General features: G+C 39.0%; 1 protein-coding gene across 1 annotated transcript in view; it reads right to left on the bottom strand.

Moving 5' to 3' along the window:
* CC2D2B (coiled-coil and C2 domain containing 2B) overlaps positions 1-14643 on the bottom strand; it is a 114528-nt gene extending 99885 nt beyond the window's left edge. The window contains 4 exon segments of the mRNA XM_025397706.1: positions 9011-9106; positions 11802-11867; positions 12248-12324; positions 14583-14643. Of these exon segments, the coding sequence (XP_025253491.1) occupies positions 9011-9106; positions 11802-11867; positions 12248-12324; positions 14583-14643 (300 nt within the window).
* Between the last annotated feature and the right edge of the window lie 353 nt (positions 14644-14996).

Raw genomic sequence — 14996 nt, 5'->3', positions numbered from 1 at the left:
GATTGTCTTGGCAATGTGGGCTCTTTTTTGGTTCCATATGAACTTTAAAGTAGTTTTTTCCAATTCTGTGAAGGAAGTCATTGGTAGCTTGATGGGGATGGCATTGAATCCATAAATTACCTTAGGCAGTATGGCCATTTTCACAATATTGATTCTTCCTATCCATAAGCATGGAATGTTCTTCCATTTGTTTGTGTCCTCTGTTATTTCGTTGAGCAGTGGGTTGTAGTCCTCATTGAAGAGGTCCTTCACATCCCTAGTAAGTTGGATTCCTAGGTGTTTTCTTCTCTTTGAAGCAATTGTGAATGGGAGTTCACTCATGATTTGGATCTCTGTCTGTCTGTTATTGGTGTATAAGAATGCTTTGATTTCTGCACATTGATTTTGTATCCTGAGACTTCGCTGAAATTGCTTATCAGCTTAAGGAGATTTTGGACTGAGACGATGGGCTTTTCTAAATACACAGTCATGTCATCTGCAAGCAGGGACAATTTGACTTCCTTATTTCCTTATTGAATACCCTTTATTCTTTTTCCTGCCTGATTGCGCTGGCCAGAACTTCCAACATTATGTTGAATAGGAATGGTGAGAGAGGGCATCCCTGTCTTGTGCCAGTTTTCAAAGGGAATGTTTCTAGTTTTTGCCCATTCAGTATGATATTGGCTGTGGGCTTGTCATAAATAGCTCTTATTATTTTGAGATACGTCCCATCAATACCTAATTTATTGAGAGTTTTTAGCATGAAGAGCTGTTGAATTTTGTCAAAGGCCTTTGCTGCATCTATTGAGATAATCATGTGGTTTTTGTCAGTGGTTCTGTTTACATGATGGATTATGTTTATTGGTTTTTGTATGTTGAACCAGCCTTGCATCCCAGGGATGAAGCCCACTTGATCATGGTAGATAAGCTTTTTGATGTGCTGCTGGATTTGGTTTGCCAGTATTTTATTGAGGATTTTTGCATCGATGTTCATCAGAGACATTGGTCTAAAATTCTTTTTTTGTGTGTGTCTCTGCCAGGCTTTGGTATCAGGATGATGCTGGCTTCATAAAATGAGTTAGGGAGGATTCCCTCTTTTTGTATTGATTGGAATACTTTCAGAAGGAATGGTACCAGCTCCTCTTCATACCTATGGTAGAATTTGGCAGTGAATCCGTCCAGTCCTGGACTTTTTTTGGTTGGTAGGTTATTAATTATTGCCTCAATTTCATAGCCTGTTATTGGTCTATTCAGGGATTCAACTTCCTCCTGGTTTAGTCTTGGGAGGGTGTATGTGTCCAGGAATTTATCCATTTCTTCTAGATTTTCTAGTTTATTTGCATAGAGGTGTTTATAGTATTCTCTGATGGTAGTTTGTATCTCTGTGGGATTGGTAATGATATCCCCTTTGTCAGTTTTATTGCGTCTATTTGATTCTTCTCTCTTTTCTTGTTTATTAGTCTTGCTAGCGGTCTGTCAATTTTGTTGATCTTTTCAAAAAATCAGCTCCAGGATTCACTGATTTTTTGAAGGGTTTTTTGTGTCTCTATCTCCTTCAGTTCTGCTCTGATCTTAGTTATTACTTGCCTTCTGCTAGCTTTTGAACGTGTTTGCTCTTGCTTCTTTCGTTCTTTTAATTGTGATGTTAGGGTGTCAATTTTAGATCTTTTGTGTTTTCTCTTGTAGGCATTTAGTGCTATAAATTTCCCTCTACACACTGCTTTAAATGTGTCCCAGAGATTCTGGTATGTTGTGTCTTTGTTGTCATTGGTTTCAAAGAACATCTTTATTTCTGACTTCATTTCGTTATTTACCCAATAGTCATTCAGGAGCAGGTTGTTCAGTTTCCATGTAGTTGAGCGGTTTTGAGTGGGTTTCTTAATCCTGAGTTCTAGTTTGTTTGCACTGTGGTCTGAGAGACAGTTTGTTGTAATTTCCGTTCTTTTACATTTGCTGAGGAGTGCTTTACTTCCAACTATGTGATCAATTTTAGAATAAGTGCGAGGGCCCTGGGTTTCAACAAAAACTGGGCGGCTGTTTGGGCAAACACTGAGCCAGCTGCAGGAGGTTTTTTTTTTTTTTTTTTTTTTTTTCCCATACCCCAGTGGTGCCTGGAACACCAGTAAGACAGAACCATTCACTCCCCTGGAAAGGGGGCTGAAGCCAGGGAGCCATGCAGTCTAGCTTCGCGGATCCCATCCTGACAGAGCCCAGCAAGCTAAGATTAACTGGCTTGAAATTCTCACTGCCAGCACAGCAGTCTGAAGTCAACCTGGGACACTGAAGCTTGGTGGGGAAAGGGGTGCCCGCCATTACTGACACTTGAGTAGGTGGATTTTTCCCTTACAGTGTAAACAAAGCCACCGCGGGGAAGTTCAAACTGGGCAGAGCCCACCGCAGCTTGGCAAAGCTGCTGTAGCCAAACTGCCTCTCTAGACTCCTCCTCTCTGGGCAGGGCATCTCTGAAAGAAAGGCAGTAGCCCCAGTCAGGGGCTTATAGATAAAACTCCCATCTCCTGGGACAGAGCACCTGGGGCAGCTGTGGGCACCACTTCAGCAGACTTAAACATTCCTGCCTGCCAGTCCTGAAGACAGCAGCAGATCTCCCAGCACAGTGCGCGAGCTCTGCTAAGGGACAGACTCCCTCCTTAAGTGGTTCCCTGACAGCTGTGTCTCCTGACTGGGAGACACCTCCCAGCAGGGGTCGACAGACACCTCATCCAGGAGAGCTCCGGATGGCATGGCATCTGGTGGGTGCCCCTCTGGGATGAAGCTTCTAGAGGAAGGAATAGGTAGCAATCTTCGCTATTCTGTAGCCTCTGCTGGTGATACCCAGGCAGTCAGGGTCTGGAGTGGACCTCCAGCAAACTCCAGCAGACCTGCAGCAGAGGGGTCTCTTACAAGGAGAACTAACAAACAGAAAGGAATAGCACCAACATCAACAAAAAGGACGTCCACACAGAAACCCCGTTCAAAGGTTACCAACATCAAAGACCAAAGGTAGATAAATCCATGAAGATGAAGAAAAAACAGCAGAAAAAGGCGGAAAATTTCAAAAACCAGAATGCCTCTTTTCCTCCAAAGGATCACAACTCCTCACCAGCAAGGGAACAAAACTGCACAGAGAGTAAGTTTGATGAATTGACAGAAGTAGGCTTCAGAAGGTAGGTAATAACAGACTCCTCTGAGCTAAAGGCACATGTTCTAACCTAATGCAAGGAAGCTAAGAACCTTGAAAAAAAGGAATTGCTAACTAGAACAACCAGTTTAAAGAAGAACATAAATGACCTGATGGAGCTGAAAAACACAGCACGAGAACTTCATGAAGCATACAAAAGTACCAATAGCTGAATCGATCAAGCAGAAGAAAGGATACCAAAGATTGAAGATCAACTTAATGAAATAAAGCATGAGGACAAGATTAGAGAAAAAAGAATGAAAAGAAATGAAAAAAGCCTCCAAGAAATATGGGACTATGTGAAAAGACCAAACCAACATTTGATTGGTGTACCTGAAAGTGACGAGGAGAATGGAACTAAGTTGGAAAACACTCTTCAGGATATTATCCAAGAGAACTTCTGCAACTTAGCAAGACAGGCCAACATTCAAATTCAGGAAATACAGAGAATACCACCAAGATACTCCTCGAGAAGAACAACCCCAAGACACAAAATTGTCAGATTCACCAAGGTTGAAATGAAGGAAAAAATGTTAAGGGCAGCCAGAGAGAAAGGTCAGGTTACCCACAAAGGGAAGCCCATCAGACTAACAGTGGATCTCTATGCAGAAACCCTACAAGCCAGAAAAGAGTGGGGGCCAATATTCAACATTCTTAAAGAAAAGAATTGTCAACCCAGAATTTCATATCCAGCCAAACTAAAATTCATAAGCCAAGGAGAAATAAAATCCTTTACAGACAAGCAAATGCTGAGAGATTTTGTCACCACAGGCCTGACTTACAAGAGCTCCTGAAAAAAGCACTAAATATGGAAAGGGAAAACCAGTGCCAGCCACTGCAAAAACATACCAAATTGTAAAGACTATTGACACTATGAAGAAACTGCATCAATTAATGTGCAAAATAACCATCTAGCATCATAATGACAGGATCAAATTCACACATAACAATATTAACCTTAAATGTAAATGGGCTAAATGCCCCAATTAAAAGATACAGACTGGCAAATTGGATAACGAGTCAAGACCAATTGGTGTGCTGTATTCAGGAGACCCATCTCACATGCAAAGACACACACAGGCTCAAAATAAAGGGACGGAGGAAGATTTGCCAAGCAAATGCAAAGCAAAAAAAAGCTGAGGTTGCCATCCTAGTCTCCGATAAAACAGACTTTAAACCAACAAAGATGAAAAAAGACAAAGAAGGGCATTACTTAATGGTAAAGGATCGATGCAACAAGAAGAGTTAACTATCCTAAATATATACATGCATCCAACACTGGGGCACCCAGATTCATAAAGCAAGTCCTTAGAGACCTACAAAGAGACTTAGACTCCCACGGAATCACAGTGGGAGACCTTAACACCCAACTGTCAATATTAGACAGATGAATGAGACAGAAAATTAACAAGGATATTCAGGACTTGAACTCAGCTCTGGACCAAGTGGACCTAACAGACATCTACAGAACTCTCCACCCCAAATCAACAGAATATACATTCTTCTCAGCACCACATCGCACTTATTCTAAAATTAACCACATAATTGGAAGTAAAACACTCCTCAGCAAATGCAAAAGAATGGAAATCATAACAGTCTCTCAGACCACAGTGCAATCAAATTAGAACTCAGGATTAAGAAACTCATTCACAACTTCACAACTACATGGAAACTGAACAACCTGCTCCTGTATGACTACTGGGTAAATAACGAAATTAAGGCAGAAATAAATAAATTATTTGAAACCAAAGAGAACAAAGACACAATATACCGGAATCTCTAAAGCAGTGTTTAGAGAGAAATTTATAGCACAAGATGCCCACAAGAAAAAGCAGGAAAGATCTAAAATTGATACCCTAACATCACAATTAAAAGAACCAGAGAAACATGAGCAAACAAATTCAAAAGCTAGCAGAAGACAAGAAATAACTAAGATCAGAGCAGAACTGAAGGACATAGAGACACAAAAAACCCTTCAAAAAATCAATGAATCCAGGAGCTGGTTTTTTGAAAAGATTAACAAAATAGACCACTAGCCAGACTAATAAAGAAGAAAAGAGAAGAGAATCAAATAGATGCAATAAAAATGATAAAGGGGATATTACCACTGATCCGACAGAAATACAAACTACCATCAGAGAATACTATAAATACCTCCACACAAATAAACTAGAAAACATAGAAGAAATGGATAAATTCCTGGACACACACACCCTCCCAAGACTAAACTGGGAAGAAGTTGAATCCCTGAATAGACCAACAACAGGTTCTGAAACTGAGGCAATAATTAATAGCCTACCAACCATAAAAAGCCCAGAATCAGACAGATTCACAGCCGAATTCTACCAGAGGTACAAAGAGGAGCTGGTACCATTCCCTCTGAAACCATTCCAAACAATAGAAAAAGAGGGACTCCTTGCTAACCCATTTTATGAGGTCAGCATCATCCTGATACCAAAACCTATCAAAGACACAACAAAAAATGAAAATTTCAGGCCAATATCCCTGATGAACATCGATGCAAAAATCCTCAATAAAAGATTGGCAAACCAAGTCCAGCACCACATCAAAAAGCTTATCCACCCCTGGGATGCAAGGCTGGTTCAACATACGCAAATCAATAAACATAATCCATCACATAAACAGAACCAATGACAAAAACCACATGATTATCTCAATAGATGCAGAAAAGACCTTTGATAAAATTCAACACCCTTTCATGCTAAAAACTCCCAATAAACTAGGTATTGATGGAACGCATCTCAAAATAATAAGAGCTATTTATGACAAACCCACAGGCAATATCAAACTAAATGGGCAAAAGCTGGACCATTCCCTCTGAAAACTGGCGCAAGACAAGGATGCCCTCTCTCACCACTCCTATTCAACACAGTATTGGAAGTTCTGGCCAGGGAAATCAGGCAAGAGAAAGAAATAAAGGGTATTCAAATAGGAAGATGGGAAGTCAAATTGTCTGTTTGCAGATGATATGATTGTATATTTAGAAAACCCCATCGTCTCAGCCCAAAACCTCTCTAAGCTGATAAGCAACTTCAGCGAAGTCTCAGGATACAAAATCAATGTGCAAAAATCAAAAGCATTCTTATGCACCAGTAATAGACAAACAGAGAGCCAAATCATGAGTGAAATCCCATTCACAATTGCTACAAAGAGAATAAAATACCTAGGAATCCAACTTACTAGGGATGTGAAGGACCTCTTCAAGGAGAACTACAAACCGCTGCTCAATGAAATAAAATATGACACAAACAAATGGAAGAACATTCCATGCTCATGGATAGGAAGAATCAATATCGTGAAAATGGCCATACTGCCCAAAGTAATTTATAGATTCAATGCTATCCCCATCAAGCTACCATTGACTTTCTTCACAGAATTAGAAAAAAATACTTTAAATTTCCTATGCAACCAAAAAAGGGCCTGTATAGCCAAGACAATACTAAGCAAAAAGAACAAAGTTGGAGGCATCACGCTACCTGACTTCAAACTATACTACAAGGCTACAGTAACCAAACAGCATAGTACTGGTATAAAAATAGATATATAGACCAATGGAACAGAACAAAGGCCTCAGAAATAATGCTACACATCTACAACCATCTGATCTTTGATAAACCTGACAAAAATAAGCAATGGGGTAAGGATTCCCTATTTAATCAATGGTGTTAGGAAAACTGGTTAGCCATATGCAGAAAACTGAAACTGGATCCCTTCCTTACACCTTATACAAAAATTAACTCAAGATGGATTAAAGACTTAAATGTAAGATCTAAAACCATAAAAACCCTACAAGAAAACCTAGGCAATAATATTCAGGACATAGGCATGGGCAAAGGATTTATAACTAAAACACCAAAAGTAATGGCAACAAAAACCAAAATTGACAAATGGGATCTAATTAAACTAAAGAGCTTCCGCACAGCAAAAGAAACTATCACCAGAGTGAACAGGCAACCTATATAATGGGAGAAAATTTTTGCAATCTATCCATCTGACAAAGGGCTGATATTCAGAATCTACAAATAACTTAAACAAATTTACAAGACAAAAACAACCCCATCAAAAAGTGGGCAAAGGATATGAACAGACACTTCTCAAAAGAAGACATTATGCAGCCAGCAAACATATGAAAAAAAAGCTCACCATCACTGGTCATTAGAGAAATGCAAATTAAACCCACAATGAGATACCATCTCACACCAGTTAGAATGGTGATCATTAAAAAGTCAGGAAACAACAGATGCTGGAGAGGATAGGGAGAAATAAGAATGCTTTCACACTGTTGGTGGGAGTGTCTTCCACCATTGTGGAAGACAGTGTGGCAATTCCCCAAGATTCTAGAACCAGAAATACCATTATTGACCAAGCAATCTCATTACTGGGTATATACCCAAAGGATTACAAATCATTCTGCTATAAAGACACATGCACACGTTTATGTTTACTGCAGCACTGTTCACAATAGCAAAGACTTGGACAACCCAAATACCCATCAATGATAGACCGAATGAAAAAAAAACGTGGCACATATACACCATGGAATACTATGGAGACATAAAAAAGGAGGAGTTCATGTCCTTTGCAGGGACCTGGATGAAGCTGGAAACCATCATTCTCAGGAAACTAACACAGGAAAAGAAAACCAAACATTGCATGTTCTCACTCATAAGTGGGAGCTGAACAATGAGAACACATGGACACAGGGAGGGCAGTATCACACACTGGGGCCTGTCAGGGGGTGGGGGATTAGGGGAGGGATAGCATTAGAAGAATACCTAATGTGGTTGATGGGTGCAAGCAAATCACCATGGCATGTGTATACCGATGTAACAAACCTGCATGTTCACCACAAGTATCCCAGAACTTAAAGTATAATAGTAATAAAAACTGTGTGTGTGCATGTACAGGGCTAAGCATAGAGAAAAGTATGAAAAAAATGATAATAGTGACTATCTTAGGTTAGTGGGATTTCAGGTGATTTTTATTTTCTTCCTTGTGGGTTTCTGCATTACGTTTTTATACTGTGTATGTTTTACTTGTTCAAAATTTTAAAAGAGTTTTTTTTTAATTGTGCGAAAAACAACAATAACAAAATTAGAATGAAAGAACTGGAGCAGAATGCAAAGAAAGGTGACTGGAAGGGACTGGGAGGTGGAAGTAGAAAGGCAAATGGGGGTCCCAGAGGGACTTGACAGGGGACCTGAGGGATCTGGAGGGCCCAAGAGGTGGCAAGAGACATTATGTAGAACTACTGGGAATAGGAGGTACTGGGTAGCAGGGGGCTCAAGAAGACTGTGGGGAGACTGGAAGGTACAGAGGGATAGAAGAAAGTGTCCAGGAACAACAGCAGATAGGGAGACAAGTCAAGAGGAGATGGGAAAGACCAGTGAGGCTAAGTAGGACTGGAGGAAAGGGCAACCCCAGAGAAACAGGGAGACTACACAGTCTGAGGGGGACTGAGAGAGACTGACTAGAAGAGGCCTTGGGATTGGATTAGCTTTTGAGCTGACAGCCTAGACTTTCCAGCTCTATCAAGGCTTAACCCTCTTTGCCTGATTTTCGTCACCTGTAAAGATAAGCATAAGGCCTGCCTCAGAGTTAAGATGAGGATTGAATGCTACAATCCGCGTTAAAAACTTAGTAATCACTGAGCATTCAGAGCGCACTCAATAAAATGCTAGGTTTTATTATTATGAACGGCTTCTCAATTCAAAAAGAAGAGGCATGATAATAAAACTTCATCTCCCATCCAAGTATTTCATTCTGCGCTTTTAATAAGGAATCATTTTTTCCTGAGAGTGAGATGGTGGGAGGGAAGAGAATAAATCCAACCTGCTCTGAAGACTTGCCCAAAGCTGAACCTTCTTCACCACTCAGAATGAAAAATGAAAGACTTTCATCCAATGAGACTTCAGTCTGTGGAGACAACTATGATAAACCAGTATTTAGTGTTGAAATAAATGCTTTTTCTGCTTATAAGTAAAGGAAATACTTTTCTGTAATAGGGTAAACATAATTGTTATCTCGCTAGCGAACAGGGAGCACCAAGGCAGATAATATCAAGGTACATTTAGCTTTGAGTCTGTTTGGTTCATGAATTTTTTATTTTTGTTCTGTTTCTAATGTTCTGGTAACTGCAAGAAAAGCCAGAATATAGAGCCAAAATCTTCATCTTCCCAAACTATCTCCTCACTCTAGTCTGGGAGGAAAGAGTTTGACCAAAATGCTGGCTCCAGTGGAGCTTTCTTTTTTCTCCTTTTTAGTGCTGTCCTGTTAAGGTGTGCGCGTGTGTGCACGTGCACACACACATACACACACACACACACACACACACAGACTGCCACCTCAGCCCACAATCTTTCATGGAGTTAGAAGCAATTAAAAGTCTGAAAAGTGGTATATTCTTAGTTGTAAACCCACTGATAAAGAAGCTCTCATTTTTCACTCTTGTAAAGTCTGACTCTTTGAACTGATAAATCACATCACTTCTTTCTCACACACATATATTAAAATGAACTGTTTTAAGGAAGGCTTGGGAAAGCAATCAATTCCATAATAAAAAGTAAAACTCATAGTCTCTAGGAATCAAATAATTTAAAATATGTAAACTATAAAATTATAAGATACAATTTTATATAAGATATAATTTTATAAAGTATAAAATTATAAGATTTTATCTTATAAGATAAAAGCTTATCTTTATATTCTGTTTGTACCTACAATGTAGGCATGACATTAACTTAAAAGTTATTCACCTTGTAACAGTGCTGCTTATATGAACTGTCAGTATATACTTTTACGCCCCATCATCTCTGCACATCTCAAAATCGCTTGCTTAAATCTGCTTCCTGAGCAGATATCCCTGTGTGGTAACTGGGATTGTGTTTCTTAGAAGTCAATTTCTCTTCCTTTTAATCCCTTTTCCTGATACTCAATGGATTGACCTTGACAAACTTTGTAACTCTTTATAGTTTTTACTATTCGTAGTGAAATTAAATCCAATTTAGGCATGTTTTAATTCATGTGTTAAGTGAATAACATGCACATAAACATCACTTTTTAGTCTGCTTTTACCTTTACATTTAATTAAAATAATTTTTATTAAGTACCTAAGAGGGGCTCTGTGGAGGAGCCAAAGAAAAATTTAAAAAAAAAAAAAAAAACCTTTGCATTTTAAAATATGCAGTTATATACTCTAGGTGCTTGTGGCAGAAACTATTACTTGCTCTTTACAGTCTTTTCTCCCATCTCTAATAGTGGAACCTAGACACTTCTTCCACATTCATTTGGTGGAAATGATATGTGCAGTTTGCTGGTCTTGTCCCCTAAAAGATCAACCTAAAATCCTTTGGTTCTTTCTTTCCCCCTTCCCTTTCGCTAGCAAATGGAAAACTAGAGCTTTGCCATTGGACTCACCGATGGAAACCACATACTGGAGATGGCAAAACTTTCCTATCAGCCCCGATTACTGACTTGTTATGTTAGAGAAAAAGCTAACTTCTATCTTAATGAAAACACTTTACTTTGAATCTTTTTGTTACAGCTACTTAGCTTGTACTCTAAATAATATAACTCTCTAAAAATATGAGTTGTTTTGTCATTTCAAGTTCCAAATATGTGATTACACATTGACTTTTCAAATATTGATTACACATTAAAAATCTGTAAGTTGGATATCACCTATAACATTGTGAAAATAATTTTTTTTTTTTTTTTTTTTTTTTTTTTGAGACGGAGTCTTGCTCTGTCGCCCAGGCTGGAGTGCAGTGGCCGGATCTCAGCTCACTGCAAGCTCCGCCTCCCGGGTTCACGCCATTCTCCTGCCTCAGCCTCCCGAGTAGCTGGGACTACAGGCGCCCGCCACCTCGCCCGGCTAGTTTTTTGTATTTTTTTAGTAGAGACGGGGTTTCACCGTGTTAGCCAGGATGGTCTCGATCTCCTGACCTCGTGATCCGCCCGTCTCGGCCTCCCAAAGTGCTGGGATTACAGGCTTGAGCCACCGCGCCGGGTCGAAAATAATTAATTGGGAGACCATTAGACGGAAGCAGCTCTAGGGCCCTGAGTTCCTATGTAAGCAAACCAAAACCCAACTCAGTGTGAATGGCCCTATCCAACGAAAATGAAACTTTAGTTTTACCAATCAGAAACTGCCAACTAATCTCTAACGAGGAACTTTAAGGCTACTGCTCCATTCTAGTCAATCAATGTTTTCTTTGCCTTACTTCCGCATGCACCGTTTAAAAGCTTTCCCTGCATGCCCCTTCGGTGGAGCCCTAACCATCTGCAGACTGGCACTCCTCAATTCATGAATTGTTGTCTGTTCAAATAAACTCTTTAAAATTTTAATGTTCCTAAGTTTATCTTTTAACAATATTTTATTATAATTTTTTTTAGGATAAAAAGTAATGTCAAGTAAGAATAGAGCGTGATTGCAAATGGGCAATCACTGATAAAGAGGAATCTTTTTTGGGTGATAAAAATTAAACTGTGGTATTGATTAAACAATTCTGTAAATTTACTAGAAATCATTGAGTCACACACTTCAAATGGGTGAAGTTTTGCTATGTAAACTATATTTCCATAAAGCTGTTTTAAAAAGTAAAAACAGAGAAAAGTTATTCACCTTGGACCTTTGATATATTTTGCTCTCAACGAGCTGCTCCATTGAAGATTTTTCACCTTTATTAATCTGAAACACAACAGAAATAAATCTTTTCAGAAATAGACATAATGGTGCTCATAAGTCTTTTATCCAAAATTTATAAATTTCAATACTTTGCAATGCTTTTCTTTTAAAAAGTATGGTATGTGTATATGAAATACCAGCAAACATACTGAAATATCATTTATAATTACTATGACCAAATCACCTAGCTCTTCCTGGCTTTAGGTTTGACATTATAAGGATGTTATGAGACAAAAGGAAAATATATATATAGGAAGGCTTTAGGAATTAAGGAGCTATATTAACACAGAATTTCAGCTCTCTTTTGACAAAGAAAATTTTACTGTGCTAAATGTCTCATTTAAATAGTAAATTTGAAAACAGGAAATTTTAAAAAGCATTACCTTAGAAATTTTTAGCTTTTCTCTCACTTTGCCTCTCATTGTCTTTACTACATTTTGATTTTCTTCTGCATCTAAATCTATCGGGAAACCAACATAATAAAGAGTTTATGACACTTTATTATAATTAAACAACAATAGCAGCAAAAGTATTTATTAAATTCTTTAATTGCATGCATTTCTAAGCCTCATGACAATTATGAAAACTAGGTTATTGTCTTACAAGAGCTTAGACTCTAAGACCAATAGATGTCCTTTCCCCTTTTCCATCTGGAATAAATACCTTCACCCATTCAGCACTGATTTTTGTTTTTCTTTGTGACAACTTTTCTATCCTCTGTCACTTTCTTTTTAAACTTTTTTTTTTTTTTGGAGACAGAGTTTTGCTCTTGTCACCCAGGCTGGAGTGCCATGGCACCATCTTGGCTCGTTGCCACCTCCCACTCCCGGGTTCAAGCGATTCTCCTGCCTCAGCCTCCCGAGTAGCTGGGATTACAGGCGTGCGCCACCGCACCCCGCTAACTTTCTTTTTTGTATTTTTAGTAGAGATGGGGTTTCGCCATGTTGGCCAGGATGGTTTTAAACTCCTGACCTCAGGTGATCCACCCACCTCAGCCTCCCAAAGTGCTGGGATTACAGGCATGAGCCACGGCACTCAGCCCTCTGTTTTAAATTTTTAATTATTGTGGGTACATAGTAGGTCTCTGTCACCTTCTTTTGTTGCTTCCTCAGCTACTTGCCAGAGCCCATCTTTGGCCAAAAACAAAACAAAACAAAACAAAAACAAAGCTCAGATTTTAAAAATCTGTGAGACATCTCTGTGGAGTATACTAATACACAAATATCAAAGCCTGGTTACTTCAATTTTATTAAACTGAAAAGAGAGGAATCTAAAAAAGAAGAGCGATAAGTCTCTGGATACCCATTTTAATTATGTTAGTTTTGTAAAATCATTACAAAATTCTCACCCCTGCTTTTTGCAACTATTAGAGAAAAGGAAAGTTTTATAGAGTATAAAGAAGGCTTATGCCTGCAATCTCAGCATTTTGGGAGGCCGAGGCAGGAGGATTGCTTCAGGCCAGGAATTTGAGACCAGCTTGGGCAACATAGCAAGACTCTGTCTCTACAAAAAAAAATTGAGGGGCGAGGCACAGTGGCTCACGCCTGTAATCCCGGCACTTTGGGAGGCCGAGGTGGGCAGATCACCTGAGGTCAGGAGTTTGAGACCAGACTGACCAACATGGAGAAACTCCATCTCTCCTAAAAATACAAAATTAGCTGGGCATGGTGGCACATGCCTGTAATCCCAGCTACTCGGGAGGCTGAGGCAGGAGAACCACTTGAACCCAGGAGGCGGAGACTGCGGTGAGCCAAGATCGCGCCATTGCACTCCAGTCTGAGCAACAAGAGCAAAACTCCGTCTCAAAAAAAAAAAAAAAAAAAAAAATTAACATACATGCCTGTAGTCCCAGCTACTTGAGAGGCTGAGGTGGGACCATCGCTTGAGCCCAGAAGTCTAAGGCCGCAGTGAGCTATGACTGCACTACTGCACTCCAGCCTTAGGCAGCAGAGCAAGGCTCTGTTTCTTAAAAAAAAAAAAAAAAAAAAGTCTGAAGCCCTTGTGTGTACTCCAAGTCATGTGTTATTTTCTGCTCCTTCACTGGATGGAATAAAAGAGATCATGCAAGATCATGCAATCCCCTAGGTACAGTAAAAAATTAAGGATCTATTGATCACTTTGCCTTGCTTTTTACTTTTTCTATTCCCTGCCTTTGAGTGCTTAAAGGTTACAGAGAAGTTTGTAGAAATAAAGGGTAAGCATAAAGCTAAATAACTAACTATAGGTCACGAGAATCTCCATGTTTAACCACAGTATTTCTTGGTAAAATTTAAAAATGACTAGTTGGTTTTGTTTATACTCTATTCCCATAACTTAGAATGGCAGATGGCATATAATACATGCTCAATAAATATTTGCTTGGTGAATGAACCAGAGCTCAACCATTATTTATGTATTTTTCTCCCTGAGATTTGAAGTTTGCTGAAGCAGGTTCTGCACCTATGTATCTTTGTGGTCTAAAACAGTCTCACCGCCAGTGGAATCTCTCTACGTGTGCAGTGACAAAAAGAAAATTAAATTCAGCTTTATTACATCCATTGATTTTTCTATGTATTTCCTTATGCCCATCTTGTTTTATTTAGGACGTTTAATTTCTCTTTAAACTGATTCCTTAGGAAATTTGTGTTCCCAGCTGAAACCCTGGCACAGGATTAATCATTTACATCTTTTAAAAATAAAAATGAAGAGTATCAGAGTTATGGTATACTTATTGAGAACCTTTTTGGAGATGCTTGTCTGTAATTTCTTCAGCTGTAACATTATCCATCTCTTCTGACATCTGCAAAAAAAGCAGGGAGGGTTAAATTTGCATCTTGTTTTGTCATTGAACATCTTTTATTATTATTATTATTATTATTATTATTATTATTATTATACTTTAAGTTCTAGGGTACATGTGCACAACACGCAGGTTTGTCACATAGGTATACACGTGCCATGTTGGTTTGCTGCAGCCATCAACTCATCATTTACATTAGGTATTTCGCCCAATGCTATCCCTCCCCCAGCCCCCAACCCTCCAACAGGCGTGTGATATGCCCCGCCCTATGTCTATGTGTTCTCATTATCATTATGTATTCTTGTATCTTTTCAAATATTCATCAGTCCTTTGAACATCGTCTCCTTTAAAAT

The sequence above is a fragment of the Theropithecus gelada genome, chromosome 9 (genome assembly GCF_003255815.1).
Source record: "Theropithecus gelada isolate Dixy chromosome 9, Tgel_1.0, whole genome shotgun sequence".
Taxonomy (NCBI): Eukaryota; Metazoa; Chordata; class Mammalia; order Primates; family Cercopithecidae; genus Theropithecus; species Theropithecus gelada.
The sequence above is the reverse complement of the archived record's forward strand: the minus strand, read 5'-3'. Positions and strand labels throughout refer to the sequence as shown.